General features: G+C 35.6%; 1 protein-coding gene across 2 annotated transcripts in view; it reads right to left on the reverse strand.

The window, feature by feature from the left end:
• The window catches only part of RAPGEF6 (Rap guanine nucleotide exchange factor 6), a 230283-nt gene that overhangs the window by 20448 nt on the left and 192485 nt on the right, over positions 1–17350 (reverse strand). The window contains exons 21-25 of one of the 2 annotated variants that reach the window (XM_067566522.1): positions 16991–17114; positions 14939–14962; positions 10960–11180; positions 4690–4881; positions 1321–1455 (exon numbers count right to left, since the gene is read on the reverse strand). In XM_067566522.1, the coding sequence (XP_067422623.1) occupies positions 1321–1455; positions 4690–4881; positions 10960–11180; positions 14939–14962; positions 16991–17114 (696 nt within the window). The remainder of the gene's footprint in view (positions 1–1320; positions 1456–4689; positions 4882–10959; positions 11181–14938; positions 14963–16990; positions 17115–17350) is intronic. The other variant, XM_067566525.1, reaches the window with a different exon arrangement.

Below are 17350 nucleotides of genomic sequence, written 5' to 3' on the forward strand. Positions count from 1 at the left end.
GCATTATCTAGACTATCCCTGACAGGTATCTGTCCAACCTGCTCTTAAAAATCTCCAATAATGGAGATTCCACAACCTACCCAGGCAATTTATTCGAGTACTTGCCTACCCTGATGGTTAGGAAGTTTTTCCTAATGTCCAAATTACACCGCCCTTGCTGCAATTTAAGCCCATTTTCTCTTGTTCTGTCCTCAGTGGATGAGAACAATTTTTCTTCCTTCTCCTTGTAACAACCTTTTATGTACTTGAAAACTTATGTCTCCACTCAGTCTTTTCTTCTCCAGACTAAATAAACGCAATTTTTTCAATCCTCCCTCACAAGTCGTATTTTCTAGACTAGCTATTCCCAAACTGTGGTATGCGTACCACTGGTGGTACGCAGGCCACCTCCCAATGGTATGCGTCCACCTGCAGCTGGGGGGCTGGCCAGGAGCCACTCCAGCGCTGACCCCACCCTCAAGCAGTGTGGCAGCTGCTCCCCTCTCCTGGCCCTGGCCCTCCCCCCTACCCCTACAGGTGGTGATACTACAGGTGCTGACATTTTATGTTGGTGGTATGCAACATGGTAGAGTTTGGGAACCGTTGTTCTAGATCATTTTGTTGCTTTTCTCTAGACTTTCTCCAATTTGTCCACATATTTCTTGAAATGTAGTGCCCAGAACAAATGAGCATTTAGCAAAACCTAATCATTTCTCTCCACTAATGTTTTTTGCAAGGCCAATTTTAATAATAAAAACATATTAAAGCTAGCAAAACATAAAGACTTACAGTATGAATAGGAAAAATATTAAAAAGAGGTCGATTCCCAGGCATAATAATAATTTAACAATTTAGTGCTCCAACAGACCTATATTAATTCACCAAAAGCAGACACTTTTGAAAATGTTATCCTAAATTACTTAAGCACCTAAATCTCATTTGTGAAAGTAATTCAAATACTCAGAAGCCTATATCACACTGATTTTCATTGAGACTCTGGCTCCTAAGTGCTTAAGTTACTTTTGGAAAATGGGAGATAGGTGCTTTTGAAAATTTTACCAAGGTCTACATTTCAGACTTATGAGAAAAGAGTGTATTGTTTGGGAAGTAAGAGTATGGGAAAAGAAAATTGTATATTAATTTTCACATAAATACATTCATCCACTCTTACTATAAAAACTCTTATTTCTAATGTAACTCTTGACATAAAGCTGCTATACTCTAGTTCCCTGAAACACAATCATATATAATCCATAACCACCTTTCCAGTATAACAAAATACTGAGTTTCTGAGATGGAAGCTTCAGTATAGTGTATAAGCATTCACTACAGTACTCATACCTTTGTGTGGAGAGCCCTGAGGAGAAGCAGGAGGACTAGAATGCAAAGAGGATGCCATAGATATACTGTCTTCTGCTTGCTTCTTACCACTTACTTCCTCAGACAAACTGAGTGACTTCTGAGGAGAACCTGTACCTATGAAGATGAAAGAAATTTACTTTGTACTGCTTTACATTCAAGGTAATATGTTTGGTATCTGTTTTAATTACATCCAAGGGCGAGGTTGCATAATGGCTAGTGTATTCTGCTGAAAAGCATGAACAGAAAGAGTCATTGGATTGCTTAAGGGAATTAGTAATGCAGTAGTGGACTGACATTTCAAATTTAACTCAGGTCAGAAGTGGCCAAGAGATATATTACTATCTAATGATTGCTCAGTGGTAAGCTGAAATGAGTTTAGTGGCTTTTAAGTGGCAATTGGAACCATCACAATTCATACTCTGTTAGAGAGCCTTGGCAGAAAGATTAAGGCCTGAATAAGATATGAAGCCTGAAGCCTCCTCCCAATAGACGGTTGTAACTGTCTGGGGAAGCATACACAGCCACTGACCGCGCTGCACCAGTTCAATAGATAAGGAACTTTCTATCCAGGGCTGTCCATTCAGCACCTGTTCTGAGTGCTACATTCCTATTAAACCAAATAAAATAAAATAAAATAAAATAAAGCATGTAGAGAACTTAGTTGAAGCAAAACACAGAAATTGGCTTTTCCTGTTCTCTATTAGTAAGTAATAGCACAGTTAAACATTCAGTTAAGTTGCCGATACATTGTTAGTGAAGCACTAAACTTTTCAAACATCCAGGAGAGAAATAAGACATCTTCACTTACCCCCTGAATTAAGCTTTAGAAATGCCTCAAATTGCACAGACATTTGAGTAGATTAAAGCAGAATCATATGCCATTTTTAACAGATAACACTCTAATGCCAGATTTTTAAAGGAGGAGGCCTGAGGTCTGCACAGAAAAATGCACTGCAATTGCATGTCTACCTGCCTGGGAAATTAGCACTATTACACATATAAATCAGGTTACTGTGTATGCAAATAGACATTTAAGTGCTAATACAGTAATTTGTGTGCACAAAAAAAGGTGATTACATGCACACCATTAAAATTTTAGCCTCATTTATTTGCAAATTAAAGTTCTGTACTTGTGAAAGTGATTTAATGTTCCATTAGCTGTAGGATTTTTATTTTTCATGACATAAAAGAAAGAGGCTGCTCTTTATTATCAATATAAACTGATAAAAGAATGGATAAATTAAAAGTTGTTTTCAGTAAAAGACCAGTATCACCTTTTGCACCACATAAGCCTGAAGAAAGACCAATATTAGGCCTTTACACCCTGAAGAGTTCAGAAGAAATTTGGCTGGGCTTGGAAATCATTCTTACTAAATTCCGTGAGTGCACTGAGGAGAATCATTTATTCTCCAAACAGCTTCTTCCTCACAAAGATTATTTTTCCTGAAGTTTAAGGGGTATTACAGACCAAGTCAAGTATTGTACTTCTATATCACCAATTTTATTTTGCCAGTTGTTAGTAATCATATCGTGTAATAAGCATCCAAATATGCAGACGTGAAATGCCAGGTTTAGAACACTGATTAAGGAAGGATCTGACTAATGAGGGTTACTTAGCGTGTGACCCAGTATTGAAATTAGTCCAAGATCCAAAAGACCTGCACTCCAATAGTTCAACAGGTGTCCTAAGCTCTTTTCACAAAGGAGGTAAGAGTAAGTGAAAACAGATCCACTGAGTTCTGGCAGGCAAGCTCTAATATCAGGTTGAGTCTCTTCAGCTGGAAGACTTCAAGTGATATGGTGAATGAATAAAATTCAGCCATTTAATGAAAAATAGCCATTTAAGTCTGCCATCTATTTTACCTTCTACAACTAGGAGAGAGAATAAGAAAAAGATGGAAAATAAGCTTACTATAAAAAGTTACATTCCCTGAAAGACATCACTTTAACACATTTTATTCCTTTGGATTTACATTTTAAAGAAAGATATATAAGACACATGGCAAAAACGTCTGACGTGCCATACTGTCGGTTAAGAAGTGGAGAGACAGTGAGTCTGTATGTGCAATAAAGAGCTTAATGTTTTGTTTTGATTTTTCATTCACATTGCATGCTAAAATCTGTGTGACTGATAGAACCTGCAGTTTCAAGCAATCAAAGAAAACAATTAATGAGAGGAAACAATTTCTGCTGGCCATTTTAAAGATAGATTTGTTTTTTAACTTCCTATGTCCATGTTTGAAACAATAGTAAGAATAAGGAGAAAAGAACTTTTGTGAAGTTGAACTAATTTTTTTGAGGTCTTTTTTAAAATTTTGAAGTCAAAATTGAAGCACAATTCACTCCAGAATCATTTTACACTGTTCATTAACTTTATTAAATGTTTTATTGAATAATTTAATATGTCATTTAAAATTGTTTTAGCTTTAAAATATTCTGTATCATTCAAAGTCATGAAGGCTTTATTTTTTTTTTTTTTTTTTTTAAAGCAAGCGCCAAACATTTCAGAGATGGAAATAGGTCAAAAGGATATAATTTAGCAGCATTTTAACATATAACCCTGAGAGCCTCAGACACTGGTAAATTTAGAAAACAGAAAACACAAATAAAATACAATTTTATGCTTACTAAGAGTTACTAATAAAACTAAAACATATGTTGTTCTCTTTGACCATAATGGCATTACAACGGTACTCCACAGCTTGAAATATTAAATTTCCTGTGATTTACTTCTGTGAGTATACTCAGTAAAACGTATTATATTCATTATGTCATGAAGGCAAAAAAGGAATGTAATTCTACTCAGTTTGTAAGCTTTCCATTCAGAAGAGTAGACATTATACTGTTAGGCACAATGGTAAATCACCTGCTATCTGTCCTGTTATGATGATAGATTTGTGTTCACTTTAATTAGCCTAGTTTAGAAGTAGCTCCACTTTTTCAAATAGCACTCTCTGAGGCAATGTTTGCTGTCTTGCTAATGTATATATTATAGAAGAAGCCAATGAAACTAAGGCAGGAAAGCAACTTTACAGACAAAGATACATTAGGAACAAAAAAGGTATTAGCAATGTAGTTGTGCAAATAATTCAAGATATGTTTTATACTCTCTTGTGGGATACACATTATGCTCTCTTATACATAATTAAATGGAAACGAGTTTGAGACATGTTGTAAATGAAAAGGGTAAATGAAACCTTGAACTATAAGCTGATTACAATGCTTCCATAATAGATATTTCAAATATTTGGTTGGTTTGGAATCCAATCCCTCTCCCCTTCTCAAATTTACTAACCACACAATTTACCATACTTTGAAATACTGGAAGTACAAATTGTAGATACTCACTGAAGGTGACATGGTCCTTTGCTGGTCCTTTTTTTCTAATGGGGTACAAATTAACAGCTGGAACTTGGAGAACTTGGCTCATTCTGTTTTGTTGATGCAGATGGGCTTTTGTGGTTTGGCCAACTGACCTCATGGGTATTGGTGACATTTCTGAGGATTTTGCACCTCTTCTCTCACTTAAATTCTTAGTCACTGTCATGGGAAAAAATGAGGAATTAGTAATTTTGCACTCTAATTTGCATGATTTATTATAGCGATGCTGAAGAAAATGACTGATCAGATGATAACAGACCTTTAAACAGCAGCCTATACTATAACGTAGATAGCATCTATTTAAGGTGGTCCTGTTTTATTAGATTTCAGAGGGAAACACATAAAATCACACTAAAAACATTCCCAGAGCTCTTTAGAATAGTTATCTAGGCACACAATCCAATGAAAAATTATTTGATTTATTCCCATTACAAATAAGCTCCACTGATAAAATATTTTAGATTTCAGTGCAAAAGTACAACACTGAAAAGCACAAACATTGCAACTACATGGAAAGCGTCCTCACTGAAATCGTGTGCAGTGGGTCCCTTGTCCAGCTAGCTAGAAGAAAAGAGGCTGCTTCCCCTGTAGGGGGCTCTCTCTGCAATTAGTGGCAGAGGGGAAGGAAGGAGAAAGTTTACCTGGACAGAAAAGGGAACAACAGGAAACAAATGGATGAGGTGCATGTGGGAGGGCACTGCCCTTCCAGGTGACTAGGTATTTATATTCTGGGCAGTTTCAGAGAAACCCTCTTTCACTGCGATCAGGCTGACTTGACTTGTTGCATACAGTTATTGCTAAATTTGTTTTCGAATTAAGGGCATTTATGTGTCTGACTTATTCTCCTTAAATTAATTTCGCAACATTTGAATTACAGAATTCCAACAATTGCCACATTAGCAACCAGAGGCCATGTTAGTATCAAGTCTTGCTGCAAGCAAAATTAGGAGAAATTTTTAATATTTGGACAACAGCCTGAGGAGCCAGGTAAATAAAAATTGATTTTAAAAAATTATTTAAAGTTAGATTTTTTATTTTAAATTTAATAGATTTTTCTTTTTAAAAATAAACATATAAATTAATTTTAAGTTATGATAATATATGTTGATGTCTAAACGGAGTATGATCTATTAACATAATTTAATATAAATAAAAAGTAATACTCAAGCAGTACATGTTTGCTGCCAAACCTTTAAAGAAAGTCAAACCACTGAACTGATGGAAGTCACTGGTTAAGCACCTGGAACCAGTTTGTTGAAGTGCTAAACCAGCTTTTGACAAAAACAGCCTCTTTTGGGGTAGTAGAGAGAATGTTTTCTCCATTTCAGCATGTACAGCTGTTGAGATCAGGGGGAAGGGGAATAATAGTATCATCTTCTCTCCCTCCTCGCATAACACGTGCAATATATGCATAAATAAAGTTAAATGGGAGGGTGGGGTCCCCCAGCTCAAATGATGTACTGTGGCCTCAAATTTATCTCGACAGACCTGGTTCAATGACTAAGTTCATACACAGTTAAACTGACTGGGAGTTGAAAAAGCAGGAAAGCTTGTTTTCCTCTTTCAGTCCATGAATTTAAAACTAATTGTGAGAAGATGACATCTACTAGTTCTAAAAACTTGAAGGACAAGTTACCATAAAAAATCAATTCAATTCACTAACTACATATAATACTTCCTTTGTTTAATAAATCAGTTTTAAATGTGAAATATATTTTATAAACTTGCTTTTCTTAGGTACCCTGCACATTTAAGATTGTTTTTATTAGTTAAAACTATTTCAAAATGCTGTTTTGTGAATTTAATTGAATTCCAAATTCCATCCATTCAGGACTTGACACAAATCATAAGTAAAAAAATTAACCCTCTAGTAAATAAATAAAAAAAAATGCACCATTCACTATTTTCTAACATAATTAAAATAATGTAAAAATTTAGAATCTGAATAACTAATTGCTTAAAGAAATGTGTATAGATATAGTGTATTCTCTTGGTTAGCAAAAAGTACCAAGTTTCATGTAAAGGCAATACTTAGCTACAATCAACGTTTTAGTGGTTACCAATCAATGATAATCAACCTCTCTTTAGAAAAACAACAAAATACAAACACAAAAACAGATTTAAATTGATTACTTAAATAATTGTTTAATATGCTGATTTAAATCTTGATTAAAATTGGTGATTTAAATCACTGATTTAAATCAATGCACCTTGTGGAGAAGCAGTGTGTTTGCGCATTTCTAAATCTCTCTCTTCTCTCTCTGTGTATGAATTCATGCATGTGCGCCCCAACTCAGGAAGGTACTTTAACATGAATGTAAATTTAAGCACAGGGCTAATCCCATTGATTGGAGTGGAACTAAAAGTATTAGTTATGCTTATGTAACTTGCTAAATTGAGGCCAGAATAGGTTACTCCACTGTGTTCTTTTCATTCACAATTCTTTCCACTTCCCTGGCATGGCTTTAAAGTAAGAAAATAGGATTAGCCATAAAAGAACAAGTCAAAACACTAGTTCCTGTGGTCAAACTCTGGCTGTGGCCTACATCTGACAGCTGAGAAGAAAGCAACTCTTGACCTCGTTTTTGCAGTCTTCCAGTTGTGAAAGTGTTTTAAGGTACAGGGAAAGGGTAGATTTCTTAGCAACTCCCACTAGCTGTTAAGTTTTTAACTTGAATCATAAGGTTTGCTTTCCTCTGTTATTTGACCTAGTCAGCTATATTAGTACAGCTCTCTGTACTATATTTATTCATGTGTTCATTTAACACGCTCTTTTAAAAGCATCACAAAAATCTGACCAGTATTGCTTTGGCACATGGAATAAAATAGTCAATATAGTCTATATCTAAACAAATACATAAAGGTGCAGTTCCACAAACAGGATAAATAGTATTTGAAGTCTGGAAACCATGATTTATTTAATAGAACTGAAAGATGACCTCATAACACTCATGTTTCTGCCACTTGGCAAGAAAGGCTCATCTTTTAAGTTCACACATAAATCATATTCTGAGACTTTCACTTTATATGTTCTGTTATTTATTGCTACTAAAGGAGAAAACTAAATATAAAAAATAAAATGCAGTTCCGCCTCCAAGTGTGCTATTGCCAAACACTGAGCACAAGAAGCAGATAAAAGTTTGTGTTTATGCTGTGCTTTCCTTGTTCATGAAAGCAATTCTTTTTCTTTAGGTTTCTTGGCATATTCTCTGACAGTGCCAACATGGAGTTCAGAACCACTAACTGGATTCAAGTGTGTCCATTTGCATGAATCCCAAATCACTGCCATGACAGAAAGAATTTTTAATAAATGTTTTGTATAAGCAATAACATTAAGAGAAATTCTAAACAGAGAGCCCTCTACAATGCACAGATGAAGATAGTGTCAAAAAATTGAAAATATGACCCTTTAGGTCTTTTAACAGAAAATTACAGGGGAATAAAAGGGCTAAGAAACTAATCACAAACTCACTTTCTAAAATTAGTGAGTATTTCTGAGATTGTTCTCAATACTAACATGGAACAGCACTGGACATTCATTGATGGTATCCCTATTTATTCCTTAAAAACAAACCATAAAAAGGCTTGGAAGAAGTAGATTTTATCAGTAAACATCTATTTCACTGTACGCACACACTCACTAATGAAAAAATATTTCCACTGATAATAATAGAAATTAACAGATAGGCAAAGTAAGAAAAAATGCTGCTTGAGAACTTAAGTTTGACTGAAGGATATATATATATATATGTATATACTGACATGTAATGTTCACAATATGTTTTAATGGGTATAAAGCTTTAAACTTTTTCAATCTCAGTGTCTATTGTCATTAACTAATTATTGTCTTCTGCTCCTATTGTCTAGTCTCCCCCCTTAATTTTCAACAACTGTGAAAATTTAAATTGATAAAAAAATTAAAATGCTTTAAAATAAACATTGGTATTATCCACCTAAATAAAAATAAAAATAAAAATAAAATTCTGCCAAGTGCACCCATAGATATTTTGAGAGATATAAAAACTGGCATATATTTCTTGATCATCACTTCTATTTGGATGTTGGCATTTAAAAAAAAATGACTGAAAACAGTAACACAGTAACAGGTAGATCAGACACTCAGGGTATGCCTTCACTGACGGCAGCAAATTTGCCACTGTCAGGTTGATCTATCCAGATCGACTGAGTGGTCAGTGAAGACCCGCTCAATCGATCTAAAAGTAAACACGTTAAAACTACCTCCTCAAGTGGCGTAGTGCTGCGTCGATGGGAACGCATTTCCTGTCAGTGCAGCACAGTGAAGACGCCGCATAGAAGTCTGTGTAGCTTGCGTAACTCCCATTGACTGTCACCGAATTTCCAGTTAAGTGTAGACCTGGCCTCAACTTCCTAACAGACATTCCTATAAAATAAGATTGCTCTAGTACAGTGGTTTTCAACCTTTTTTCATTTGTGGACCACTAAAAAATTTCAAATGGAAGTGCGGCCCCTTTGGAAATCTTAGACATAGTCTAGGGACCCCAGGGTCTGCAGACCACCGGTTGAAAACTATTGGTCTAGTATCAAAACATTGATTTCCTGAAGTCCAGCCAAACTTCAACTCAAACTTGGAAAAGACAACTACACATCCATGAGCATTCTATTCCAGAACTGCTCACAAATACCCAAATCCCTCCCACAGAGACTTCCCTGGATTGTTGCTGTTCTATCTGCTGCTACTCCTTACTTTCTGAGAACTCTCTAGCATATAGCCACAAAATAGTTTCATAGGGAATATGGGGGGGGGGGGGGCACGACGGACAGACACAAAAGGGAGGGGGTTAACAAAAATTAAACACACCAAAACACGAGACTATATACCTTGCAAGATGACCAAAGGAATGTATGTACACCTCACTTGCCTGTGGATGTGAAAGTGGGGAAAACAATTCTTTGGAATTGGAAAATATCTGAATACTATTTTGGGTAACAATATAGCAAGATCACACACCATGTTAGCTGAGCGAGGAAGATACCTAGCAAGCAAGTTATTTCTTGATGTATCATCCATTTCATTACTGTGATCCTGAAGAAGAGCTAAGGATTCAGCGTGAGAATCAAATTTCTCAAGTCCTATTCTTCAGTCTGCAAATGACTCCAAGAGTGACCTTAGGCAAGTCACTCACTTACTCACGGTGCTCTGTTAACACATCTATAAAATGGATTTAATACTATTTATATCATGAAGGATTTAAGAGGTTTAGCTAAACTAATCTAAAGGACTCTAAAATCCTCAGATGAAGGACAGTATTTAAGTGCAAAGTGATCATTTTGGCAAATATATACTTTTTCTTCCTTCTACCAAACAATCTTAATTTCTTCCCCACCAGCTCATCTTGGTTAAGGTGTCATTAACTTTATTTACAAAAAAAAAAAAAAAAAAGTATCAAAACCATATGCAATAATAATTTTTAATTTAAAAAATAGGAATTTACTGAACTGTGTACTATATACAGGTAAAATATAGATCAGATTATAGCTTATTTAGTTAGGTAGTCTCAAAGAAGTTCAGTTTACAAGATTTCTCCTGCTGCAGCCCTTCAGTTTTGACTGTCAAGCCATGTCAATCTCATCAATCACTAATGGCAATATTGGTATAACTTTTTCTCTGCTGTTCTTCTCTTATTGTAAGCCATAATGTATGAATTGCTTATTCACTCCTTATCCATGGCTAGTTTCTATATTGGTTTTGTGTCTTTTCATTTCCTTGCAGCTCATATGGTAAACGTTACTTTTATCTTCCCTAATTCTGTAAAGTGACAGGCTGGCAAGAATGGATCAAATGTACTATAGAATTCTCTTGCAGACTGATTAAATGGCATACAATTTAACAACTAAAGGACAAAAATAAAAGCTGTCACTTCAGACTTGTGCAAGCACAACCAAAGACAGAAGACAAATGCTGGGTTGCCGTAACTGCATTAGCCAGTTTTTGTAGTGTCTGCACTGACAAACAAATTTCTTACTAAAGTGAATATTTTTTGTTAAAAACATTCTTAAATTTATGTTTGAAGGTAGGGGTCATCATTTAAAAGTCTTGTACATAATGAAGAAGAGACAGTCCTTTAAAGGGGTTTTCTTCTATGCAAACATATTGTTAGCTTCTAGCACAACAGCATAAGTAACCAAATTTGTATGGCAAGGAGGGTTATGCTCTTCACCAGCAGTCTTGTCTACACTGCAGTTTGCTCTACTTACAAGTGCTATATGCAGGCTCACACTGAAATGACATGATCTGGAATTTTTCTTCATCAGTTTCCACATTCAGATTGGATAGGTACTGCTTCACCTTTCTAGCCATCTGAGCATCCTCATACAGCTTCTTGGCATTAAGGAGTGAGCTGCGTCGAGCACGTTTTTTGTGAGCACCTCCTTGAACATCAAGCATGTTGGAGTTTGTGCTGCCCTGGCTCAGAGACCTACAAAATGAAAAGGCAAATCAGTAAACTTCAGGTTCATCTCAAGAATACGGTACTAAGTAGCATATGCTGAAGCAGATTAATACCAGCACACTTCAGTTAGGGCTCGTGCATGCTGATGCAAATGAGTTAAAGAGATGAATAGCATTAAAACAACATTTGTCTTAAAGTAATTTGGTAAAATGACAACAGTGTATTGAATCTAGGAAGAATTACTCGTGAAAGTGTGTAACTGGCAAGAAACAGGCAAAATGCTGTGTAAGCTGCCCATATACAGAGTTGCTAATTTAGTTTTGTTCTGCAAAACCCCTACCATTTCAATTCTGGTTACACTGGCAGACAAATATGCCAACAGTGTTGAAGCTGGTTTAAGTAATTTGGTCCTTAGCATACGTTTATCTGAAACAAAAAGCCTACTTTCTTGCAGAAGTGAAAGATGACTGAATTATCATACTCTATCACTAAGATCCCCAAAACATTTGAAGAATTGGTAAAGTTGCGATAAAAAGAAAAGCTGAGTCTCACATATATAAAGTGCATTATGTTGCTCACTCTTCATTGTATTTTCCCACCTAGAAATGACGCCCACAATAGAGCAATCTTTTGTTTTTTTAAAATGTGCTCATGAAGAAACTGCAGTCTTCTATTTATCAGAATAGAAGGACAGTGACAGTCCAAGCTCTGTTCTTACCGGCCTATCAACATGCTTAAACCCAGACTTGGAGACACCTGGTCTATGGATGAGTATATCAGCCTTTCACGCCCCTTCAATCTTTGGTCTCTAAGGTTGCCAAAAGGGCTGCCTAATTAGATTCACTTGCTCCCTGAGGAATTGGAGTGAGATCTCCAAATAGTTAACTTAAGCATCCATTGTTACAGCTATTGGTCACTATCCAATTTTGCTATCTTTGAAGGTTAAAGGGGCTATTAACCTCTTATTAAATCTCTCATAGATTCAAACTTCTGTACCACCTCTTGTTCTTTTGTCAAGATGTAGCAGAGAAGCATATCTTGGTCAATATTAAAATCAAGAAAATATTTTATAAATGATGATCATGATAGCTGTACTACATAGTAAGTTCTAAAGTCAGCTTTAAATCCAACTTGTATAAACTATGTGTAGGTATAATTTTATTTTAGAAGTGAATGCTGTTTAAACATATTTATAAAGGTAATTGACTTATTAAAGAAATCACGCATGGCAGGATATACAACCACTATTTGACAATACGCATATATCACAAATATAACAAGAAGGCATAAGGCCAAAAGACCAAGTGATCCAGGTTCCCAAGTAACAATGCTTCACAAAATCAACAGGAAGTGTTCAGAAGAGAGTAACCAAAATAGTAAAAGAGTTGGAAAATAAACTTAATGTTTTAGAAAAAGTTAATAGAACTGGGTATGTTGAATTTAAGGAAAGGATGAAGAGGAAACACATTTGTCCACAATATAAACAAAAGTGTTTAATAAATTATGGATCAATCACTCATATGTGTCAAATTCAAAGTAGTAATCATCTCAAGATGCAGCTGGACAGTACAGGTTAATTTTATGGGGGGAAAAATATCATTATTACAGGCATCCTGATGGCACAAGATGGCAAGAGAGGTTGTGGAATTCTCAGCATTTGGATACATTCAAGGCTAAAGTAGGTACGTATCTATCAGAGTCAGGAACAATGAAAGACTGCACATAGTATGCTATAAACCATGATACTAGCTGATATTTTAGAAATATGGTACCAAATGAGAACTAGCATAGTTTATGTTGGTGATAGCTGTGAAGCCCTGAAAACTTCACTCTGCTCCCTGCATAACGGGGGTGAGGGAACAGATTTCCCTGTTAGAATCTATTCCTTTGTCTACTGGCAAAGCATACAGGGATGGAAACTAGCTTCCAGAATCTCATGTACAGTTTTAAACATGACCTAAAACAGGGGAATAAACTTTAGATGGTGCCCCTTTTTGCTTGAACATGAGCGGCGACAGCCACAAATATTTATTTAATTTCTCCTGTTTTTAGAAATTCAAGTCTTGTCCACCCTGGAATGCAATGGATGACTAGGGAACTAGTGGATTTATTTCATCATAAAAGACCAAAAGCCAAGCAATGAGGAGGAAAAGCTATCTGGAGTTAGACTTGTTAACAAAACAGGAATTTTAAAATCTATTTAAATCCAATCCCTAATACACACTGGAAAGAAAAGATGTTTGTGTTTGCAATTCAACTTCCCTGAAACTAAGAAATGAGAAGTCTCAATCCCCATCTCGGACCCCAACAATCCAGCAAAATTAGGGAATCCGATATCGCATCCTTAGTAGTTCTAAGACTTAAAGGAGAGGGAAAATGCTGAGATACATAAGCTTTCAGTTCACCTTTTTGCATCATGAAGTAGTAAAAAGGGGCACAAAAAACCAAAAATATTCTTTGCAGACCAATTTGTAAAGCCCTCTGCTGTACACCCATCCCCTCCTTAATGGCTAGCATGTGTGTGAGGGTGAAATCATTATAAATGGTTTTTAAATAAATGCAAAAGAAAAAGAAAAAAAGAAACTGACATCAGCACAAACAGAACTCTCAGTTGTAGGTCCTCACTGAAGTATTCCTGGCTTTCTGTCACAGCACCACCTGCTATACATCCCCTCTACAGAGAGGTGGAAAGAGGGACAGCCAATGAACAGGTATCAAGATCTCTGCGGGGGGGAGGGAGGGACGTGTTACTGGCAGAAATTTACTGTGCTGATTTACATAAGGAAAACCCTCCAAAAGAGATGTAGGTGGATGACTAGACAACTTTACACTCAATCATTAATGAGCCATACGTTTTATTTCTTATACACATATGGAGTTTTTAAAAAGTCAATTCCCTTTAAAAAATCACACACTTTTTCTCATTTTCATTTTAGTTGTTTTCAACAATAATCCGAAGGTTGGAACTTGTTAGCTATGTCATTGTCCTTCAGACCACTTGGGAGAAAGAAATAATAGCAGAGGTACGTTTAACATCATTCCTATTTATATTTATTTATTTATTTTTAGTTTTTATTTGTTTTATTTATTTTTGCTATTTAGTTCTTTTTTCTGTAATGGAAGCTCTAGGAAGTCAAATAATGGCACTAATCTGCCTGAATGTATTAAGTCATTGTAATATACAGGCATTGGTTAGAATATTCATTAGCCAAGCATATTGCACTCTCAACCCTCATCATTTTGGTCCCTATTCTACATTCGTTGCACAACCAAAACTCCCAATGAAGTCAATGATTTTGGAATGTGTCCAAATGCAGGATCTAATCCTTTGCAAGTACAGTTTAAATACATGAGATATTGTGCAACTAACAATTACAATTGGACTAAAAGTTTAGAGAGGATTATAATCACAATAACCCAATGCATATTTACAGTATAAAACAACAGGTAATAGTTTGAACTTTTCAGATAGGTGTTAAAAGGCACTGTATTTGTTTTCATAAACACTCTGCATTACACTGTAATTAGATAACAGTTTCTCCTTCTGCATGAAACTGAAGTCGAAACAGCATATCTAAAACATAAAATCAACCCAGGGGTACAAAACTGAGTGGAAATAGTGTTCATTTCTGATTTCCTCTAAATCTGTTTATCAAAAATATGTACTGAAGGGTTAATAAAATGCATGCTGTATTTATTTCAGATACATGCATTAATGAGGAGGATGCAGTATGTTAAAAGTTGCATAACCTTTGTTTATCTTAGTTGCATATCTCTACACTTACCCCAAACTCCTCCACCTCTTCTTCCTGTAAGCAAGAGCCATATACATTGAAGCATGTATTTGAACAGAAAAGCACAGGAAAAATATCACAGTTGAGAGTCAGGAAGAAAAAGATGTAGACAGGAAAGTACAGAAAAGAAAAATTTCTATTAGGCAAACATTCTTCTCAACCAATAATATACCGTTTTAATGGAACGCAGGGGCAGCACTCCTTACAATATTTTAATGACCATAGAAGAACATATTGCATGTTTTTATGTTTAAACTTACAAATTTAAAGCCAAATTTCAGTTAACTTTTCATGTTAAATACCTCCCACAAATCCATTTTAGATGTTGCATCATCAAATGTAAACAGCTTAACTGTTGTTATTTACTTTTGAGGGACAGAATGAAACCTTTATATCTTTTAGAAAAATTCACATTGCAGGAAATATAAGGAGATTAATTAAATTTAATGCATTAGGATTATAATCATAAGAAACATGTAAGAAACAGGATCATTATAAATGTATACGTTTTCATTTTGATTGCTTGTGGAAAAATATGTTATTTGACAAATATATTCTAAAGAATTGGAAGCTTTGTTCTAATTGGTAGTGAACTTGTCAAAGTATTCATATGAGCAATACAAGTTGTTTTTTTTGTTAATTTGTCTTCTTTAATCAAAAACGTTTTATTGGGGCTTTCATAAGAGAGGAAGCTGATTGACTAGACAGGAGAAACAAAATGACTATAAATGAAGTGAAAAAATGTCTCCCTTCTAAACTCAGGTGCTACTTATAACAATAGTAGACAAAGCATTTTGTGAGAGTGTTCTGTTTGATATGCCCCATAAGAGGCATTTTGGACGTTTAAAAGGCACATCAGGTGAACTATTTATTTGGTATTCATTCAATGTAACATTTAGACTTCACTGTCTCCTGTGAAGCATTTAAGGTATAGACAGATTTATAGACAGAACTGATCTGTAAACATGGTTTACCTATATAACTGTAATTGTTTCTGATGAGCCACTGTAATGCATCAAATGAATATTTTGAGGATTTAATTTTAAATGTGGACTTTTTACTTATATAATCTATACTGGCATGAAAGCGATATCCTTCTCTGAGATGTGACTATGCTAAAATGACGTTGTGAGATGCCACATTTGTAGCTCAATAATTACACACCAAATTTGCTCACATTATAAGTAAAATGGTGCTTTTTCTAACTGCCAGTCCTGAAAACTCACCCTGTGAATTGAATATCAAGTTAGGTTCCTTCTGGCTTGTACATCACAATCATTAATAAAGATTCTGGAAGCAAACTCTGCCCTCAGGTTCACCTAGTTCCTCACATTATGCCCTTAGTTACACTTAAAGTTTGAAAGATATAATTGAGGGCATAATTTGAAGATAATAAGACTGCTCAAGTGCCTCATCCAATGGAACTCAGTACACATTCTTACTGATTCAATATGGGGCATCACCTTGACCCACCCGAGCCAAGGCTGCACGAGAGGACCATGGGGGAAGAGGGTAAGTGGGGGGCCTCTGTACTGCCCCAGCATAAGCCAATTCAACAGGCTGCAATATGGCTGGCCCACAGGAAGGCCCATAGAATGTATATTTACATGAATCTCGAGACTCCAACATCCTGCACAACTGACATGGAATAGCTGCTGGACTACAATGGACTACAAATAGCCCCACTTCTTAATCCCAGATTGGAGATGGTGGTGGTTTTACCATGCAGTTCACCTGCATACAGCCTGATTATACTCAGGCTGAATTCAGGTAGAGTGATTTTTGTCTGTGATCCATAATGAAATAAATAATTTGTGTACTAACATACCCCAAAGCGTTAGCCAGAATATGGATAATAAAACAGGAATATTTTCATTTTAAAACCACGTTAAAATATATTCCTTACTCTTACAAATCCCCGTTGGTACACATAATGATAAATGAAACCATAATGGAACATAAATGTGGTCATCTGCACAAACCCACATTCTACCCACTTTATAAGAGAGATCTTTAATCCTACTTTCTTGTTTAATTGCACACCTTTGTCTAAACATTACAGCTGGATCCATGTTAGCAGAGGTCATTCTGACGACTTGTCGAATTTCTTTGGCAATCATTCTGAGTTTCTCAAAATTTACCAGGCCATCCACTTTTGAATCATTTCCTGTGCAATGAAATATGTACAACAAATATAAGCAACATTCAGTACTTTTCTAAGGCTGACATGTTATTTGTCTCCCATAATATCACCCTTCAGCAGATGTCAAAAGCCTTTAATTCAAGTATCAGTCAAAACCAGGAAATAGCATAGTGGCAGAATACAGATGCCAGTCAGTCCGACTCGAAGTAGATAGGAATGCTCACTATACCCTTGTTAATCTAATTCTAAATTGGCAGCTG

The sequence above is a fragment of the Emydura macquarii genome, unplaced genomic scaffold, assembly GCF_026122565.2.
Source record: "Emydura macquarii macquarii isolate MOO-44397 ecotype Brisbane River unplaced genomic scaffold, CSIRO-AGI_Emac_v2 contig_2768, whole genome shotgun sequence".
Lineage (NCBI taxonomy): Eukaryota > Metazoa > Chordata > Testudines > Chelidae > Emydura > Emydura macquarii.